This window comes from Oncorhynchus nerka, linkage group LG10 (genome assembly GCF_034236695.1).
Source record: "Oncorhynchus nerka isolate Pitt River linkage group LG10, Oner_Uvic_2.0, whole genome shotgun sequence".
NCBI classification, from domain to species: Eukaryota; Metazoa; Chordata; class Actinopteri; order Salmoniformes; family Salmonidae; genus Oncorhynchus; species Oncorhynchus nerka.
In genome coordinates this window covers 34,357,782-34,376,086 of record NC_088405.1, presented here as the reverse complement: position 1 = coordinate 34,376,086, position 18,305 = coordinate 34,357,782, and the positions used below count along the sequence as shown (strand labels likewise).

Below are 18,305 nucleotides of genomic sequence, written 5' to 3'. Positions count from 1 at the left end.
TCATGGGATGTGACCTCTCAGCGTGGGTGACAGACAGCCAGTGGCCCGGAAATCCAGAGGCTCTCACAAGCGTGGCATGCTGAGTGGATAAAGACATGGCCTTCTCACCTCCAAGCTATTAGGACTGAGCGTTCATTAATTTCTACTGGATCTGAACTGGAGGACACGACTTAAAACAGTTTGAGACGAGCAGGTTTTGTTGATTAGGGACGTAACTTTTTGTATTTGAATTGTGTCCTCTCCATAGCGACGAGGAGGAGTTGCGCAAGTCCTTTTCAGAGTTGGCCGATTTGCGCACTGACTCCGCCTCTCACACCATGAAGCGAATCGGCAGTGGTCTAGGCGTGGCCCAGAATCCTGACGCCCTGATCTATAAGAATGGTTTCCTGGTGCGGAAGGTCCATGCAGACTCTGATGGCAAGAGAAGTAGGTTCTCTTTACCCTCCCCTGTCACCATTCACCTGTTAACCATAATCTGTTCCACTTCACTGATAAATCTGACCGTGTCAATCTAAACATTGCTGTACTATTTTTAAGTTTGATTAAAAATCACACTTTGGAGCAGCAAATACTGAGTGGATATTTTCTTTGTTTCCATTATCTGTTTTTCAGCCCCTCGAGGTAAGAGAGGATGGAAGACGTTTTATGTCATGCTGAAGGGATTGGTCCTTTACCTGCAGAAGGTACACCAAACCACACCCCTCCCAACCATCCTTATATCCCAGTCTCTGATTGGACGTGTGTGATAGCATTCCGCTCTCTGATTGGTCCGTAGGGAGAGTACCGTCCAGATAAGCAGCTGTCTGAAGAGGATCTGAAGAACGCTGTGTCCATCCATCACTCTCTGGCCATGAGGGCAGCAGACTACAGCAAGAGGCCCAACGTGTTCTACCTGCGCACTGCAGACTGGAGAGTGTTCCTCTTCCAAGCACCGTGAGACTCCTCATCCTCCACCCACTCCTCATCCCTACCCTCTCCACCCATTTCTTATCTCCAAGTCCACCTCTTTAACTACATTCTTAATCGTATGGAATTATCTGACCCAATTTTGTGCCTTGGTCGTTATTCTTTCTGCCTTCTACAAGGTTGTTCTGTACTAAAGCTGTGCTAAGTGCCCCCAAAACAGTAGTGATTGAGTATAGAGTGGGCAGTGCCCCTCTCATACAGCCCCAGGCTCAGGTAGAGGATCATGATGCTTCTGTGTCCCTGGAGGACACAGTTGTCTGTGATGTTCTAGATCTACACTTTCAGTGTTGGGATGAATTCAATTTCCATTTAGGAAGTTAATAAAACAAATCCTAATTGAAAATAAGTGTCACACTTCTTCAATTGATAACTGACCCTGAGCCTGTCTACGTGTGTTCTGGGGCTGATCATTTGTGGCCTTTATTCTGATAGCCAGTATCCAGATTTGAACTCTGTTGTCCTCCATCTCAGTAATGCAGAGCAGATGCAGTCGTGGATCACCCGTATCAACGTGGTCTCAGCCATGTTCTCAGCGCCACCCTTCCCTGCTGCCATCGGCTCCCAGAAGAAATTCAGCCGCCCGCTGCTGCCAGGCTCCAACACCAAACTGTCTCAGGTACACAGAGGCCTCCACTCACATCATGACCCATTCTCTCTCTCTCTCTGTGTCTCTGTGTCTCTCTGTCCTTCCAAGTACTAGTTCCCAGCCCAATCCCACTCATGCCATCCAGTATCTGTACTGTAGAGATCAACCCCCAAAATTGTAGGAACTTGTCTACTAAAGACAGACTCCTGTATACTTTTTTTGTGTGTTGTAAATAGAACTTCTCTGTTTTTAAAACTAACTCGAATGCGTAAGTAGGCTTCTATGTTGATCAGAATTCTGTGTGAGTAACTGACTTTGGTGTAGCCTTATGTTCATGGTCCTCCTTTGCCTTGTGCACTGACAGGAGGAACAAGTGAAATCTCATGAGACACGTTTCCGGACCATCTCCTCTGAGCTGATCGAGCTAACTGCTGTGATTCCAGACAAAAAGGCCAAAGTTCGTGATCTGGAAGAGCACAAGCAACGTGAGGAGTACCTGGAGTTTGAGGTGAGGGAGGGATTGATAGTTGTTGTCTGGTTAAATCGAGTGACAGGGATTGATAGTTGTCACAACTGAATAGTTGCAGCCAGAGCCATAGTCGAGCTGAGTTTGGCAGACTGAGTTTGTTTGATAGTCAGAATTTTAATGGCTGCCAAATGTTTCAAGACAATTCCATTCCAGGTTCAGCCAGAATGGAAACTTGATTGCTTTTGCTTGGTGCCAGAATCCAGAACAGATTGCCAAACTTTACTGCCAAACAATGGCTCTGATCTCAGCAATGCCGAATCCTGTTTGACATCAAGTGTTCTCTCTGGCACAGAAAACTCGCTATGGGACGTACGCAATGCTACTGAGGTCTAAGATCCGGAGTGGGGAAGAGGATCTGTCTCTGTTCGAGTCACGCCTCTTTGACGATGGGGGTCTCCAGAGGGCCCACTCCAGCCCCACTCTGCGGGAGGAGCACAGCAGCAGCAGCCAGGCCAGCAGTACCAGGGAGGGGGGAAGCAGCAGCAGCCAGGCCAGCAGTGCCAAGGGGGGGGGCAGCAGCAGTAGTTCCGGCACCAGGGGGAGCAGCAAGACCAAGCGCTCTGAGCCCCAGAGACACAGCTACAGACAGGCTGTCAAACAGTGAGAGGGACACAAGAGGGTGTTGGGGTGGACAGGGTGGTTTAAACGATTGGACTATCCGTGTCGATCGATACACAGGGACCACTGGTGTGCCCGGTCTCCATGACTGGAAAATGGTGGGGAGGAGAAAGATAATGGGGGATAGACCTGTTGCATGCTTCTATCCCGAGAAACCACAGACACTGGATGCACCAGGGCTAATTATACAGTAAAGTGGATACTCAGTCTCCCATTTTACTATACAAATGACTAACTTCTGCGTGGTCCTACATTACTGTAATATCCACATTCATTTAATTTGATTATGCTTTTGGACCAATTTCTTGTTGACAGAGATCGGAATATTACGTTAAATCAGTCATTAGATCTGGGGTTTTTAAGAGGTGTAGGTTGTTTTCCCTCCACGAAGGTTCAGTATCGATCCATTCCATCTACTGTATGTCATTACCGCCCAGCCCACCTCTCGGTGACCATCTAGGAGGGACCGAGACAGAGCTGCATCAGCTCATCTCACTGTTCCCATGGAGACTAAACGGACCCCGTGCCCATGTCAGGACCCCTACCGACCAGAGTGCCAGGACCTCAACCCACCCACGATGCATTTGGAGGAAACTGGAAGAAACACTGTATTCTTCATGAGACATGATCAATTGGAACGAATATAGAAGGTTACTGGACATCATTTTATGATGCTGCATGCACATATTAGTTTTGTTTTCAAAGTCTTTGCTATGATTTTGTTATTCTAATGACTTTTCTGGTGACAAACTGCACTGATCCAGAACCAGGCCCGGTTTGAGTAACTGTGTAGCTCTGCTGGGTCTAATGATTTCTAAAGACCTTTTACACACATCAGCTACGGCACCGAGGGATTTGTCATACTAATGGGTTGATGAAGTAGATTGATCACACAGGCTGGCTATCTGTCCGTTGAATGAACTTTTGAAGAGAACTGCATGCATATCAGGAGCTTGATGACTCCGTCTTCGAGGACATGCTTCACTCTGACATCAAAAGACAATCCTTTTTAAAAACACTCTTACGTTATTCACGTGGTGTTTTGCATTTGTACAACTGAAAATGAAACATGACAGAGCTTAGTTTACAGTACATCTCAGCTGTATGTCAAACACTCGTTTTGAAAGTGTCAGATCAGTGATGACAAATGAATTCAAATGTTGGTAGAATGTTGAGTTAAATTCAGTATTATGAATTGTAATGAGGCACCGTCTACCACACCCAATATATTGTATAAAAGAATGTAACATAAGTAAAACTATATAGAATGTTATGGCGTGGCATAGCCATTTTCTTCTCAGGCTGGCAGTGTTGTCTGTAAACTGGTGCAGTAATGCCACAATATAGCCACCAAAGGGGGCAGTTCAAATGGGGAAACGTTGGTCCTAGGTGGTAAGATTGACTTGACTGGATAATACCGAGTTTATCTGGGTGTCATGGACTCAGAGGCTGCATTTACACACGGGCAGTCAAATTCTGATCTTTTCCCACCAATTGGTCTTTTGACCAATCACATCAGATCTGATCTGATTGACCAAAAGACCCATTCAAAAATATAAGTCTGCTTAAACGCCGCCAGAGTGAAGTCTTACTGCTTTACTTTCCCACACGTTAAAATATGACCACGGTGAAATAGATGATTCCATGGGCGGAGGTTCCCACCACCAACACTATGAGATTGTGTTATGTTGTTGAATTAGACAGAATAACCTCATGGCGGAGATGGTTCTGTGATGAGTACCCTTGCCTGAAGACGTTTGCGTCTTGAACTGTTACCTAGGCTTTAGCTCAGCGGGTTCAAACCAGCAACATTGGCTGTCATTGTAATTCTATGGGGACCATGACAGGGTGAGGCATGATTTGTTCAGTCATGCAGAATGCCACAATCACTTTTTGGGTGTGTCTTGCTCCCACTGTGAATACGTGAGGGACAATAAATCAACAGTAGACCTAAACTAAAGTAGCGTCACGGACCTTTTTGAGTAGGGCTTCTAATGTGATCGAACACAGGGGTTATCACACCATTCTGCACTTTGGGTTAGGGACTAGTGTTGAAGTCTAATATCTTTCTTTTTTTTGCTTACCAGTTAACTTGGTCTTGAGTATTTGTCACTGTCAAAAACGTAGACTGCTATTTCTGTACATGTTTCTACTGGACTCACTTCCCATAGAGATGCTAAAACGTGCAACTTATTTCTATACATTTTTCTTGATTAACTCTGCATATTGTCAATAACACATTAAGATTTTGCTCTCAGTCAAATATACTAAATGGTTTATCTTTTAAGGAATAGTTGACAAAAATAAACACATTTTGAAAAGACCCCGTTGTCAGGAGAGAAATTCATTTAATTCAACGACAAGATATAGTTAACGTTACATGGCAAATACACTCGCAAACGTTTCACACCTGCAATATGGCTGTACAATTATTTGGTGAATGTTAAACCAAATTAATACACAGTATTAGTAAGACTGCCAGCCAATAAATATGTGTGAAATTAATTCATAATTCCATTCAACAATTTGACATTGCATATTTGAGAAATTCTTATTTATACTTTGAGGAAGGTGTCAATGGACCATTAAAGACCAGCCTATCTTTTGTCAACTTTCACCATCAGGAATAATGTAAGGAGATGAGGCCACTGTTATAATTATTGTACATATTGAGACCGAGTTGTCCTTAGTTCGTTGCCTTCGGCTCTCTGTCTGCATAAGAAAAATAACGTACAAGAACATTATCTGGATGCCCAACAATGTGAGTTGTCAACGTTGCAGTCATGGCAGAGAGAATTCTGCATTCATCAGCAAAAGCTCTGGAATGACATCCAATTCTCAATTGGTTTCCCCATAGGGTGTGCTGAACAGGGTTTGTTATATCTCCCAGATGAAATGCTGGACTGAAACCTCACACCCACCGAGCTGGTCCTACCCCTCACCCTTCCTGGTGCTCACTGGTTGGCCAAGGCTGGCTCATCCATTGGCTGACTCCCAAAGCCGCTGTCCACTGTCTGATCTGAATGGCAGAGTGAGGATGGTTTTTATGTCTCATTTCATATATTAGGCATGAACAGAGTAAATAACATTGAATTAGGATCAATTCTACTGTTTTTGGGAAGGAACCTCTACATACAGTATGGCATAAGTACATGATAGAGAGACTGATAATGTGTATGCTGGATTGTTTGACTATTATAGTGGTCGCTCTGGTACCTGTGTTCTGTTTGTCCTCTCTCAGCTCAGCCCGTCTCAGCAGTCGCACTCCTTCAGTCAGACCCAGAGACTGCAGAGCCTCCACCAGTCCTTCCACTGGACCGCCACCCAACTACACAGAGAGAGATACTGTCGGCTCACTCGGGCACCATCAGCTTTATTCTCTTCAAGCACAGTCATGCTATTCTAACAGCCTACTTACTTAATACGTAGCCCCTTGCTAGACACACACACACACACACACACAGCCCCCCCTGCTCACCTTGTAATTCTCCAGCAGTTTGTAGCAGGGAGAGGGACTCTCCTGGTACAGGTGTGCCAGGGAGAGCATGTTGAGTTTCTCTGCCAGCTGTCTCCAGGGCACATCGCCCAGACTGAGGAGCTCACACAGTTTATGGAGCGTCTCACTGTCTAGCTGCTCACTTTCTGCTGAGGGGAATGGGAACAGTGGTTAGATTACTAGATAGAGCTCAGGTAATGTTCCCGAGTCAAAATGGTGGCATGACCATTCTCTTACCGTCCATGCTGTTCGGTTTAGGCTTTTTACTTGAGTGTTGGCTGGACTTGGGTCTCTGTCTGGTGTCTAGAAGGTCTCTCACCTGTAGCAGGGGACGATTTATGCAAGTTCAAAGGCTGGACTGAGGTTAATGCCAATCTATCCACACCACAAACACTACAGCATGTTCTGTTTTTAATCACTTTTTCCACACAAATGTCGGGTTGATAAGACGAATCACTCTCACCTTTTGACATTTAGTAAGGTCAAAGGGTGTATGTCCTGTTGCTGGTCTCTTACGAGGGTTGACTTGTTCTTTCTCCAACGGTGGTGGGATGGTTGGTTGCTGTTGGATCTGTAACTCACTGAAATCTCTTATTGGTCCATCCTCTTGCTCCTCATCTGAGGAAGAGGAGCTGAAGAAGAGCGGCTCATCATTCTCCAGATTCTTATCGGCTCCTGAGGAGAGGAAAGTCGTTAGTGTTCTATTTGCGTTCTATTCACTTAACGGACACTTTTCCAAAGCAAAAAAACATGGTGATCAAATTGAGTGAAATGCTTACTTACAAGCCCTTAACCAATGCAGTTAAAGTGTTAAAGTAGTTAAAGAGCAGCAGTAAAATAACAGTAGCGAGGCTATATATGCACAATAAATGACTGCTCACACACTTCAATCTCGTTTTGTAGTCCAGTCCCTATGTAACTGACTGAGGTAAAAACACTGTTTATGTCATGCATTGGATGGTTGGTAGGGGGTATGTATCTCACCTGCAGCAATGAGCATGGAGCAGAGAGTGGGGGAGCCCTGACTGGCGGCCAGATGGAGAGGAGTGTTCCCCCCAAACGTACACATGTTTACATCTGCTTTCAGCTGTAGGACAGGAGAGAAGGGGACACCACAGGTTAGATAAGAGAGAAACGGAGACGCCACAGAGTAAGAATAGTAGATGAGTAGCTTCATTAAGGTGTGTGCGCACTGGGCGTCAAGTAAGGTACCTCTGTGATCAGAGTGCAGGCCACTTTCAAGAGGTTCTCTCTAACAGCCAGGTGGAGGGCGGAGCATCCACTCCCCCGCTCGGGGTCGTTGATCTTAGCCCCGCTCCCCACCAGCAGACGTAGACAGCGCTCTCCTCCCTTGCGAACAGCCAGGTGGAGAGGATGGAGACCTGAGAAGGAGGGAATTAAAGAGATTAATACCGTCTACTACAGTAATAAGCACCTAGTGAGTCTTAGGCCGGGATTCAATCTGACCGCGCCTGTAGACAAGGCGTCTTTTTAAAAGGCATTGTTCCCACGTTCTGCAGGGACGCTGCATATGCCGGCTCAATTGGAAATTACCTTTAAATGTCAAGGCGTTATAACACACTGGATTGAATCCCATCCTTAAGTTAATTGAAGGAATACTGAGTTTACGGACATATTCAATCAATCCCTATACCAGTCTGCTGTTCCCACATGCTTCAAGAGGGCCACCATTGTTCCTGTTCCCAAGAACGCTAAGGTAACTGAGCTAAACGACTACCGCCCCTTAGCACTCACTTCCGTCATCATGAAGTGCTTTGAGAGACTAGTCAAGGACCATATCACCTCCACCCTACCTGACACCCTAGACCCACTCCAATTTGCTTACCACCCAAATAGGTCCACATACGATGCAATCTCAACCACACTGCACACTGCCCTAACCCATCTGGACAAGAGGAATACCTATGTGAGAATGCTGTTCATCGACTACAGCTCGGCATTCAACACCATAGTACCCTCCAAGCTCGTCATCAAGCTCGAGACCCTGGGTCTCGACCCCGCCCTGTGCAACTGGGTACTGGACTTCCTGACGGGCCGCCCCCAGGTGGTGAGGGTAGGCAACAACATCTCCACCCCGCTGATCCTCAACACGGACCCCACAAGGGTGCGTTCTGAGCCCTCTCCTGTACTCCCTGTTCACCCACGACTGCGTGGCCATGCACGCTTCCAACTCAATCATCAAGTTTGCGGACGACACAACAGTGGTAGGCTTGATTACCAACAACGACGAGACGGCCTACAGGGAGGAGGTGAGGGCCCTCGGAGTGTGGTGTCAGGAAAATAACCTCACACTCAACGTCAACAAAACTAAGGAGATGATTGTGGACTCCCCTATCCACATCGATGGAACAGTAGTGGAGAGGGTAGCAAGTTTTAAGTTCCTTGGCATACACATCACAGACAAACTGAATTGGTCCACCCACACAGACAGCATCGTGAAGAAGGCGCAGCAGCGCCTCTTCAACCTCATAACCGAGAGCATCCTGGCGGGCTGTATCACCGCCTGGTACGGCAACTGCTCTGCCCACAACCGTAAGGCTCTCCAGAGGGTAGTGAGGTCTGCACAACGCATCACCGGGGGCAAACTACCTGCCCACCAGGACACCTACACCACCCGATGTTACAGGAAGGCCATAAAGATCATCAAGGACAACAACCACCCGAGCCACTGCCTGTTCACCCCGCTATCACCCAGAAGGCGAGGTCAGTACAGGTGCATCAAAGCTGGGACCGAGAGACAGAAAAACAGCTTCTATCTCAAGGCCATCAGACTGTTAAACAGCTACCACTAACATTGAGTGGCTGCTGCCAACACACTGACTCAACTCCAGCCACTTTAATAATGGGAATTGATGGGAAATGTAAAATATATCACTAGCCACTTTAAACAATGCTACCTAATATGTTTACATACCCTACATTATTCATCTCATACGTATACGTATATACTGTACTCTATATCATCTACTGCATCCTTATGTAATACATGTATCACTAGCCACTAACTATGCCACTTTGTTTACATACTCATCTCATATGTATATACTGTACTCGATACCATCTACTGTATCTTGCCTATGCTGCTCTGTACCATCACTCATTCATATATCTTTATGTACATATTCTTTATCCCCTTACACTGTGTATAATACAGTTTTGGAATTGTTAGTTGTTGGTTATTACTGCATTGTCGGAACTAGAAGCACAAGCATTTCGCTACACTCGCATTAACATCTAACCATGTGTATGTGACAAATAACATTTGATTTGATTTATTGAGAGTAAGCAGCAACCACCATTGCTTAGTTGGTAATTCACATGGTCTAATTATCATGCTCAAGTCTCATGGGCGGAATAAACTCAGATTACCCCCTTCTTTCCACCATCCCAACTCACCATGATAGTCGGCCATGTTGACCAGGTGGTTGTAACGTTCTCCTAGGTGCCCCAAAAGGACCCTGAGTGTGACGTCGTCCCCGGCCAGCGCTGCCAGGTGCAGGGGGGTCCGGCCGTCCCGGTCCAGCAGGGTGGGGTCAGCCCCGGCCCTCAGGAGAACATCCACCACCTTCACCTGCCTGGTGATCACCGCCAGATGGAGAGGAGTCTTGAGAGAGAGATGGCGGACACAGTCAGGAAGAATGAATCTCTTCAACACTAAACCACCCCTAACTGTACTACTAGATAGACCTAAAACGTATTCTAGTTCCCGCCCCAAAAAAAAAGATGTCTGTGTGCAAATATTCTATAGTCCATCTTCTAAAGTTCAATCCAGCCCTGGTGAGTGGCAGAAGGGTCAATACCTGGCTGAGGTGGTTGAGCTTGTCGAGGACTTTGCGTTGCTGGATGGCGAGGAGTGTATGAACCAGCTGCTGGATCACAGCTGACTGCTGGTGAATGATGGCCAGGTGCAAAGGCCTGTGGGGAGACAGAACACAAAAGTGAGCAAAGCAAACTCAATACAAAACACACTGCATGTACAGTATAAAGAGGCAGAGCTGTAGAGGCAGAGTTCGACTCACGTGTCTCCGTTTTCATCCTGGACCCCACATAGGTGTCTCTGCATTGCCAGAAGGACCCGGACGTCCCCAGTGGTGCAGTACTGTAGGAGAGCCCCAGCTGTCTGCTTGGTCATCCGAGAGGCCCTGCTCTGGAGAGTAGCAGCTGGAAACAACAGGATAGTCTTATTAGCATAACACAACTTATGACAATTTCTCCAACATGTAGCTAGCTAACTCTAGTTGCCCCAGCACTGCTATAATGTGGCTTACCAATCTGGAAGAGCTGCTGTTGTAGTGGTGAGGCTGTCTGTCCTGGCAATTGTCCTGGCGTCTGTCCGGCCGTCCCTCCAGCTTGCTGCTGGGTACCCTCAGCCTGGGCAGTGGTGCCTGTCATCTGGGCTCCACCACCCCCAAAACAAGTGAATCCACCCCCCATCCACCCTGATCCATTCATCTGCTGGTTAAACTGGAATCCTGTGGATAGGAGAGAAATGATTTAGTGAGGAGGCCAACATTTAATCTGATATCAACGAGATGAAGGGCAGACAGAAAAGAGTTCAAGTATGTAGATCTAGGTTCCTCACCTGCTCCTCCTGGTCCTCCAGCACCTCTCCCTGCCCCCCCAGCCCCTCCCAAAGGCCCTCTCCATGGGTCATTATAGGGGAGGGGCTTCTGCTTCTTACGCTGAACCTCCTCTTTATCTAAAGTTACACACGCAGAGGAGAGATGGAGAGAGACAAAGAGAGAGGGGAAGAGAGAGTTAAAAAGGTTTGATTCAATCCAATGGGATCTTCGGCTCTGGACTCCATTGTTCTCTCTCGCAGAAGGGATTGTGAGTATCAGACTAACTCACCTTGAATTTGAGGAACGTAGGTGAACTGCTTGGGGTCGCTGCAGTCTCCCACTTTCTTCCTTTTCAACTGGAGGAACACAGTGACTGAACGATCGATCTCTGTGCTGTGGTACGGGGGTGTCTTAAACACGATGGCATACTGCACAGGTAGGGGCCCAAACAGTGACATCAATGAGAGGGGTTTGAGTAAGATCATACATGGTGTGGAGTCAACGTTTGCCAAATAATGTGCTTGGTATTCACAAGAATACTTATTACTCACACAAAATCCCCCCCCGACACACTCTCTCACTTCACACTGAGTACGGACTCTGTACCTGCTTGTGGACATCAGTTGGAGAGAAGTCACCAAAGGCCTCCCAGCTTCCATCCTCCTCATAGAAGCGGATCTCAATATCATCTGAAAAGTAGAACAAAACATGTGTGAAATTGTGTAAATTGTTTCCAGACAAACTATTGTAAAATGAGTGCGGGCTGAACTGCCCCCTCACCTTTTTGTACTTTGTCACACAGTAGGAAGATCTCATCCCCTCCCAGCACAGACCCAGAGGTCTTATCCATACGGGAGATTTTCAGGTTGGAGGCGTTGGGTGACTCTGGGTGGATAAATATAATCATGTGTTCACTACTGACAATAGTAATACATGTACATTTTTCAGCACTAACACAAGATATTCAACTAATCAAGGTCTTGATGATTAGTTTATTCATTTAAAATCAGATATGATAGTACTGGTCTGAAACAAAAGCCTATAGGTTCCTAGGACCAGGATTGAAGAACACAGAAAGAGTTTCTACTCACTGCTGTCAAAGATGGGATTGGAGACCACTGGCTTCAGGGCCCTAGAGAACCCTCCGTTACTGTCCTGGAGGTAGGCCGTGAACTTTAACCTCACTATGTTCAGGTCCATGATCCTGCCCAGCTCGTTGGCTTCTCTCAATATGGCTTGTTCCTCTGCATCTGTGAGAGAGAGACAGAGAGAGGGTGTCTTTGTCGCAGTTTTCACAATCACATTGATTTCTATGCACTAACATGTAAACCATGCGATGAGATTTGCACAAAGTTGTGGGTTGCACGTAGTATATCTCAAGTTAGGATTCCACCCTCAGAGTAGATTCCTCATTTGAAAGGACAGTAAAAGTAGGCTCTTACCAGTAAAATGGTAGTGCTGCCCCCTTTGTCTCCTCTTCTCGTCTCTCAGTCTCTTGAACAACACTTCCCCCACCCCTTTCTTTGTGACATGGAGGATGCCCAGGTTACTGAACCTACAGAGGAGAGAGAAATCGAATGAGAAACGGGTAGTTTGAGAGATGTTTACATTCACCAGTCAAGTTACAGCAGGTAGCCCTGTGGTTAAGAGCGTTAGGCTAGTAATCGAAAGGTCGCTGGTTCAAATCCCCGAGCCGGCAAAGGTGGAAAACTAGATAGACAACCAATCTGTACTCACTGTGCTGTGAGTTCATTGGGGCCCACATCCACACTGCATTTTCCACTTTCCGTGCAGCAGTGCCTCCCCACCAGACTGTGAGCGTGGACCTGGGGGGGGTCAGAGTGGGTCACCAGCTGCACCTCTACCCTGGCTATCCCCACATAGTTAGACACCTGGAGAGACGCAGACAGGGAGTTAAGACAGACCGTTATTGACTAAAGGTAACTATGTTCATGTCCTATGAGGCTGGACATCACCTCAATACACCATTACACAGATACACTAACAACGTACAAAGCAAGATGATTCAGTGGAGAAGCACAACTTTACAGTTAAATTACTGTAACAATGGTTTTTATTCACAACGTGTGTCTCAAACAATAACGCAATGTCAATATATCGCGTATACCCATTCGAACGTGTATTGGGCTCCATTGAGTTAAGACGCATGGTGAAAAGCAGGCAGACAGTGAAGCTATTAAAAAAAACAGATAAACAGACAGCCAAGTATCCAACAGTGTGTACTACAGTACAGTAGCTGACCTTGACAGTGGGATAGGTTCTCCTGTTCCTCTCGCTGGAGGCCCCTGGGAGCCCACCGTGGGACGGACCCTCACACTCATAGCGGAATCTGAAGCCTCTCTGCAGACAGGCGAACAAGGAGGTCAAGAGATAATTCCCCCAACATCAGTGCCTGCACTTACTGTAACAAAGAGTCACTTCCTAAATCCTGGACTTTCCAACCCAGCGTCATATTCTAATCCCATAAAGCAAAGACGGGAGTGAGGGACAAGCCTGACATTGGTATCTTGATTTCTACATTCCATTCTAGTTCAAAGGGCACCTTCTTTGGGAGAGTTGAGAGCAGGAGCAAGATATAAAGTACCTATAGGAATATGGTTGGTGTGAATAAACTGATTATGTGAATGTCATAGTTTCGCAATGAAAGGCGGGAAGAACTCTGTGAATTTGATAGTTTCGAAATTGGTGTTCAAGTCTTATGCAATTACTTTGAACAGAAACAGTAGAGCAAAAGGGAAGACGTCATTCCACTGTTTAAGAGCAACTCGCTGAGCTCACCTGTTTGGGCTCCTCAAGTATTTGAATGTAGGGTCCATGAACTGTTAACAAAGAAACACAGGGTCACTGTCACTGGAAGATGGAGACTACAAATCAAGACTCACATCCCTTCAGAAATCCAGGGTAGAGAATCCAAAGATTTAAAAAAATATATATAGGCAGCATATTTGCATTACATACATGTGCATGGTTCATTGTGTACGATATAATTACTATGCACTACATACGGTATGTGCGGTTTTGAAAGACATTTAAACATGTGTCAGTGAGATCCCTTCTACTTGAGTGACGTACGTGCCATATTCACATCATACCAAATAATATTACTACAGTACAACTTGAGTATGCTGTATCCACGTGGTACAACGTGTACACAAGGTACAAACTCACCTGTCTCGGGTACGTAGGGCTCACTCTTGACCTCCACAGGTGGCATGAACTCATAAGTCGATAAGTTCATCATCAGCTGGGGAGATTACATGATTACATTTTTATTTGCATATCTTTCAAAAATGTATTTCATTCTAACATAATATAACGGACATAGTGACAAATCAAGCAAAAACATTACCTCATTTTCAATCATTTTCATGCTGTACTGAGCTTCATCCATTCTGAAACACAAGGGTGAAATACAAATGACCAAATCGTTTCAAGACAAAACGTCGACTCTTTTCTGATCATAAATAACAAGTCTCCATACCTCTCAGTTCTGTAGAGATGTACACAGACAGGAAGTTGTTTACTTCAATACTACTCAATGCGAAAAAGTCACTTGACTCACTAAGTCCCCTCTTTTCCCTCTCATCGAGATTTTAAAAAACAAAAATTCAAGTGAAAGATATGAGATGTAACAACAACAACAAAAATGGAGATAACGTTCAATCTCATACACTCACACTTTATAGTAATTGAACAAGGAAGGGTGTTGCAGTGTTCTGTTCTTTTCTTACTTTCCCCCTCCCTCTTTTACTCACGCATATCACTTCCTGGAAGTGAGGAAGGAAAAAAAAACAGAGGAAATCCCCCAGAATACCAGCTCAGCGCTGCCGCTGATTTCAGACTGACTCAGTACACCAGATACAAAAGCCTGGTGTTTTTTATTTTTTATAAAGAGCCTTTATTTCTTTCTCTATAATCTTTAAAATAACATCCAACCTTCTTCCTCTCCATTTTGCATTCGGAAGGTTTTCTTTCAGCAGCTACCCTTCTAAGTTGACAGAGAAAAGTTCCAAAGAAATCCAACTGAACTAAAGGAAAGGAGGATGTCTAGTCAGTTGTACAACTGAATGCATTCAACTGAAAAGTGTCTTTCTGCAATACGGCTATTTGAATAAGTTCTGACTTGATGTGAACTGAGGTTAGCCTAACCCTTCAAAGTGAGACTACAAATGCCCGAACCTGTTTTTCTACTCTGAACAATAGGGAAAAACCCTGACAACAGCCTCCTATTCTAGAATAATGACTACGTATCTCCTGTGCCCTCCATATCCAGATGAACATGTTGTAAAACAGCCTCCTTTCTTTGTCTTGAGATGGGGGGGGGCAGGTTCTAAGGTCATTGTCAGTGGCTTCCGCTCTGACTGGGCCATGTTCATGCAGTAGGTTTAAGAGTAAGCAGGGTTGGCCCAGGTGCTTTTTATACAGATGAGCAGGATGCTTCACGCAAAATGTCACGCCTCTGTGAGACAGTGTCATGATGCTGAATTGAAAGGAAGTCTGCGGTTTGAAGAATGTTAGCAGTGACATCTGTCATCTAAACCAGGGGTGTCCAAACACCAGTATCCGTGATACTAGGAATTAAGGAAGAAAACATAACAAAACATGAAGCGGACTCCGAATGTTGTAAAGAAACAGCCGTATGTTGACACAGAGTCACATTTGTTAATTTTGCTGAAGTAGGTTGTAGCCCTTCACACTGGTGGAATGCCGTGGCTGTTACAGTAACATGCTATAAATGTCAGAGTTCAGACTCTGTGCTTCACAGCGCTGTTATGGGTTTTCACTGACAGACGTTCTGAACTTGAGCACTGAATGTGACAAGAAGTTGCCCCCCTCCCTCCCACTAATTGTGATTTTTTTTGTTTGTCTGAGTGAGGGAAATGCTACATTTTGAAAGAGACACTGAGGATTATAGTAAATAACGCTTTGATGTCATACAAGCAAGCCAAACGCCCGTCCAAATGCGTACTAAAACACATTTCCATATCATAAAGCTCATGTTCTACATTGTCAATGTTTATGTGGCCCAGATTGTGATTTATAATGGGCTGTTTTTGGATTTGCGTAACAACAACAACAGTATGTTAACAGGGCTGTGTTCAAAACAACTACAAGTCTGTTTGCTGTAGTTCCTCAGGTGAGGTGTGGGAGGGTCCAAAAAAACCCACCTTACAGCTGAAGACTCTATTGAGTCATAAAAGTGCATTGAAATGACTTAGGAACCGTGTACACTTTGGGGAGGTGTGGCCACTGGGAGACACCCGTTAGTCCTCTCACTGAAACCCTTGTCATTTTTTGGTCTGATGTTGCATCTACCCCACATTTTCCAGGAATATTCTTATCATGTTACTGAACGTATCCAGTACCTTCAGATTTTGTTATCAACAAATGCGGCTCAAAGTACCGGTACAGCACACATCAAATCAACAGTGTAAATGTTTGGATTCAGTCTTGTGTCAGGTGAACCGTTCTGTCCTCAACTTTGGTCTAATCATTTCCCCATAATCTCCAAACGGTTCCCTTTCAACTGCTACCAGGCTTATGCATATGCTTTTCCTATTTATTCTGTAAGACATATTTCATTTAGCCCTGTCCATATAGGCTCATTCACACGAGTAAAGGGTAACTAAAAGGACCATAGAGTGAAATCGGCTTCGGTTCTTTTTTTGCAAATGAAAAGCTGGTGTCACAGTACTGCACTACCGGTATTGTGACAACACGAAACAAAACGGAGGCCTTTGTTTTATAGATTAGATTCCGAGTGGCACAAGAGAACGATGTGTGGACATATCAGAACACTCGAGAACGTGTACTTGTGTATGCACAGATTAATATGGCAGAGACAACAATTAGATCAAGTTGGCAAACAGCACCACCTCCAGCGACAGAATGAGCCTCCACCTTTCAGAAGTAGCACCATCAACACAGCTGCCATTTTACTCAAGTCTTCCTCTCGCGCTATAGGCCTACTCCACCTGAGCTATCAAAGCGTGCCAGCTAAAGAACAGCAGAACGTTACGCAACACTAAAACAAGCACAACCATTTACTGGTTCATTCCTTTACAACAGACCCCACTCTTCACCCTGATCCATAGTTCCAGTCTGTTCAAATTGACCTCGATCAACTGTAGAGGACAATCAACTGTCAAAAGACTGCAGAGAGACCCCTCAACAAAGCAGCACAACAATCACAACAGCAGTACGTACCTTAGTGCTTCAGACATGATGCCTGTCAGTGGATCATAGATGATGATACTTCAGGCTCACTGTCAGCTCCCTGCAATAGGAAACTGTTATTAGTCCATTGGGTATTTCTAATTCAGAGGGGTTGGGTTAAATGCGGAAGACACATTTCAGTTGAACAACGGACTAGGTATCTCCCTTTTCCGTTCCCTTATTTCCTATTAACAACATAATCCCACCGTTTGCCCCTCAAACCACCATTATAGTGGCTCACCACAGCAAGTTTGTGTGTTCATATCCAAATAGTACAGCAGCAGACTAATACGGGAATTTCCAGGCCCTGGTTGCTGAGATGGGGCCAAACCCACAACCCACTTTTCCCCATGAAACAATGTTGAACAAATTAGAATGAATGTACATACAGTCAGTAAGCATAGACAATACAGTCAGTAAGCATAGACAATACAGTCAGTAAGCATAGACAATACAGTCAGTAAGCATAGACAATCAGTAACTATCTTGCATAATGAGAGCTTTATTTGGTTGGTCCAATTTGTACATAATCTTCTTGTTACATATTTATTAATGAAATAACTTAGTCTGCTGATGCCTAGGCTTTAGCTGTAGACCTATCATCACCTCACAGCCAGTCAACAATTTATGGCTGTGCGTTCATTGAGCACAACAAATATGCTTCGGCCATCATTTGTAAACAAATTCATACTACATATAGTATAAAAGCATGTTCTTACGTCTGGCGCGGTCCCATTTCAATGTAACTATCATCCTTTTAAAATCAGATTTGTTTATGAATGTTTTCTGATGCATATATAGCCAAGGGTTTATGAAGGCATTAGACCGTTAAAGTTGTTTCATAACTTCAAACCATCATTTATAATGAAAAAGCCACAACTTTCCAGCAAGATATAGGGTATATATAGGCTTGTCAAAGGAGTCTGTCCTGGATTACGTATAACACGGAAGACTACAACATACATGCAACCACTGTTCATAAAATCCCTTACCTTTACAACTCCTCTGAACTTGATCCACCTCTAAGGAGAGAACTGGGCAGCACGACTGCTTGCTGCTGAAGTTGATCAAACCGATGATGAAATGTCAGGGCGTACCTCAAAAGTACAGAGTGTTCACTTCACTGTCGGCTCAAATCCGGGATTTGTTCCATGTATTTCCCCATCTATTAAACTGTCGATTTTCTCATATTTAGCCATCTGTTATGATAGGCTGCCTCTCTTGTCTACCGTCTATCAAGCCAGCTGGAAAGCCCCGGAGAGCTGGGGGAATTCCGCAGACACGTGTCAA

At 45.0% G+C, this 18,305-nt stretch overlaps 2 protein-coding genes across 6 annotated transcripts in view; one reads left to right on the top strand and one right to left on the bottom strand.

The window, feature by feature from the left end:
- LOC115135201 (uncharacterized) overlaps positions 1–5,022 on the top strand; it is a 44,121-nt gene extending 39,099 nt beyond the window's left edge. For all 3 annotated transcript variants that reach the window (XM_029669632.2, XM_029669635.2, XM_029669634.2), the window contains exons 12-17: positions 248–426; positions 613–683; positions 776–933; positions 1,438–1,582; positions 1,917–2,060; positions 2,374–5,022. In XM_029669632.2, coding sequence (XP_029525492.1) covers positions 248–426; positions 613–683; positions 776–933; positions 1,438–1,582; positions 1,917–2,060; positions 2,374–2,685 — 1,009 coding nt within the window. In that variant the 3' untranslated portion in view covers positions 2,686–5,022. The remainder of the gene's footprint in view (positions 1–247; positions 427–612; positions 684–775; positions 934–1,437; positions 1,583–1,916; positions 2,061–2,373) is intronic.
- Positions 5,023–5,027: 5 nt separating this feature from the next.
- nfkb2 (nuclear factor of kappa light polypeptide gene enhancer in B-cells 2 (p49/p100)) lies at positions 5,028–18,261 on the bottom strand. Of its 3 annotated transcripts, none has more exons than XM_065023241.1 (24): positions 18,008–18,261; positions 17,007–17,076; positions 14,149–14,191; positions 13,968–14,043; positions 13,578–13,618; positions 13,041–13,139; positions 12,516–12,670; positions 12,221–12,333; positions 11,870–12,028; positions 11,559–11,663; positions 11,385–11,467; positions 11,068–11,206; positions 10,799–10,915; positions 10,485–10,688; positions 10,236–10,377; positions 10,017–10,131; positions 9,613–9,820; positions 7,408–7,577; positions 7,180–7,282; positions 6,659–6,870; positions 6,433–6,514; positions 6,178–6,344; positions 5,916–6,027; positions 5,028–5,718 (listed from the first exon to the last, which is right to left on the bottom strand). In XM_065023241.1, the coding sequence occupies exons 2-24, from the start codon at positions 17,021–17,023 to the stop codon at positions 5,654–5,656; spliced, it is 2,727 nt and encodes a 908-aa protein (XP_064879313.1). In that variant the 5' UTR covers positions 17,024–17,076; positions 18,008–18,261; the 3' UTR covers positions 5,028–5,653. The 3 variants fall into 3 exon arrangements, with proteins under 3 accessions (XP_064879313.1, XP_064879314.1, XP_064879315.1); XM_065023242.1 differs by having other exon boundaries at positions 6,178–6,341; XM_065023243.1 differs by lacking the exons at positions 17,007–17,076; positions 18,008–18,261 and adding an exon at positions 14,281–14,480.
- Positions 18,262–18,305: the final 44 nt, after the last annotated feature.

Bases quoted from the DNA above. Each gene is read 5' to 3' on its own strand.
- nfkb2 (XM_065023241.1), bottom strand. The intron at 11,664-11,869 runs GTGAGTAGAAAC...TTATCCACCCAG, and splicing joins CAATCCCATCTTTGACAGCA to AGTCACCCAACGCCTCCAAC. The intron at 10,689-10,798 runs GTGAGGAACCTA...TCCTATCCACAG, and splicing joins TGGAGGACCAGGAGGAGCAG to GATTCCAGTTTAACCAGCAG.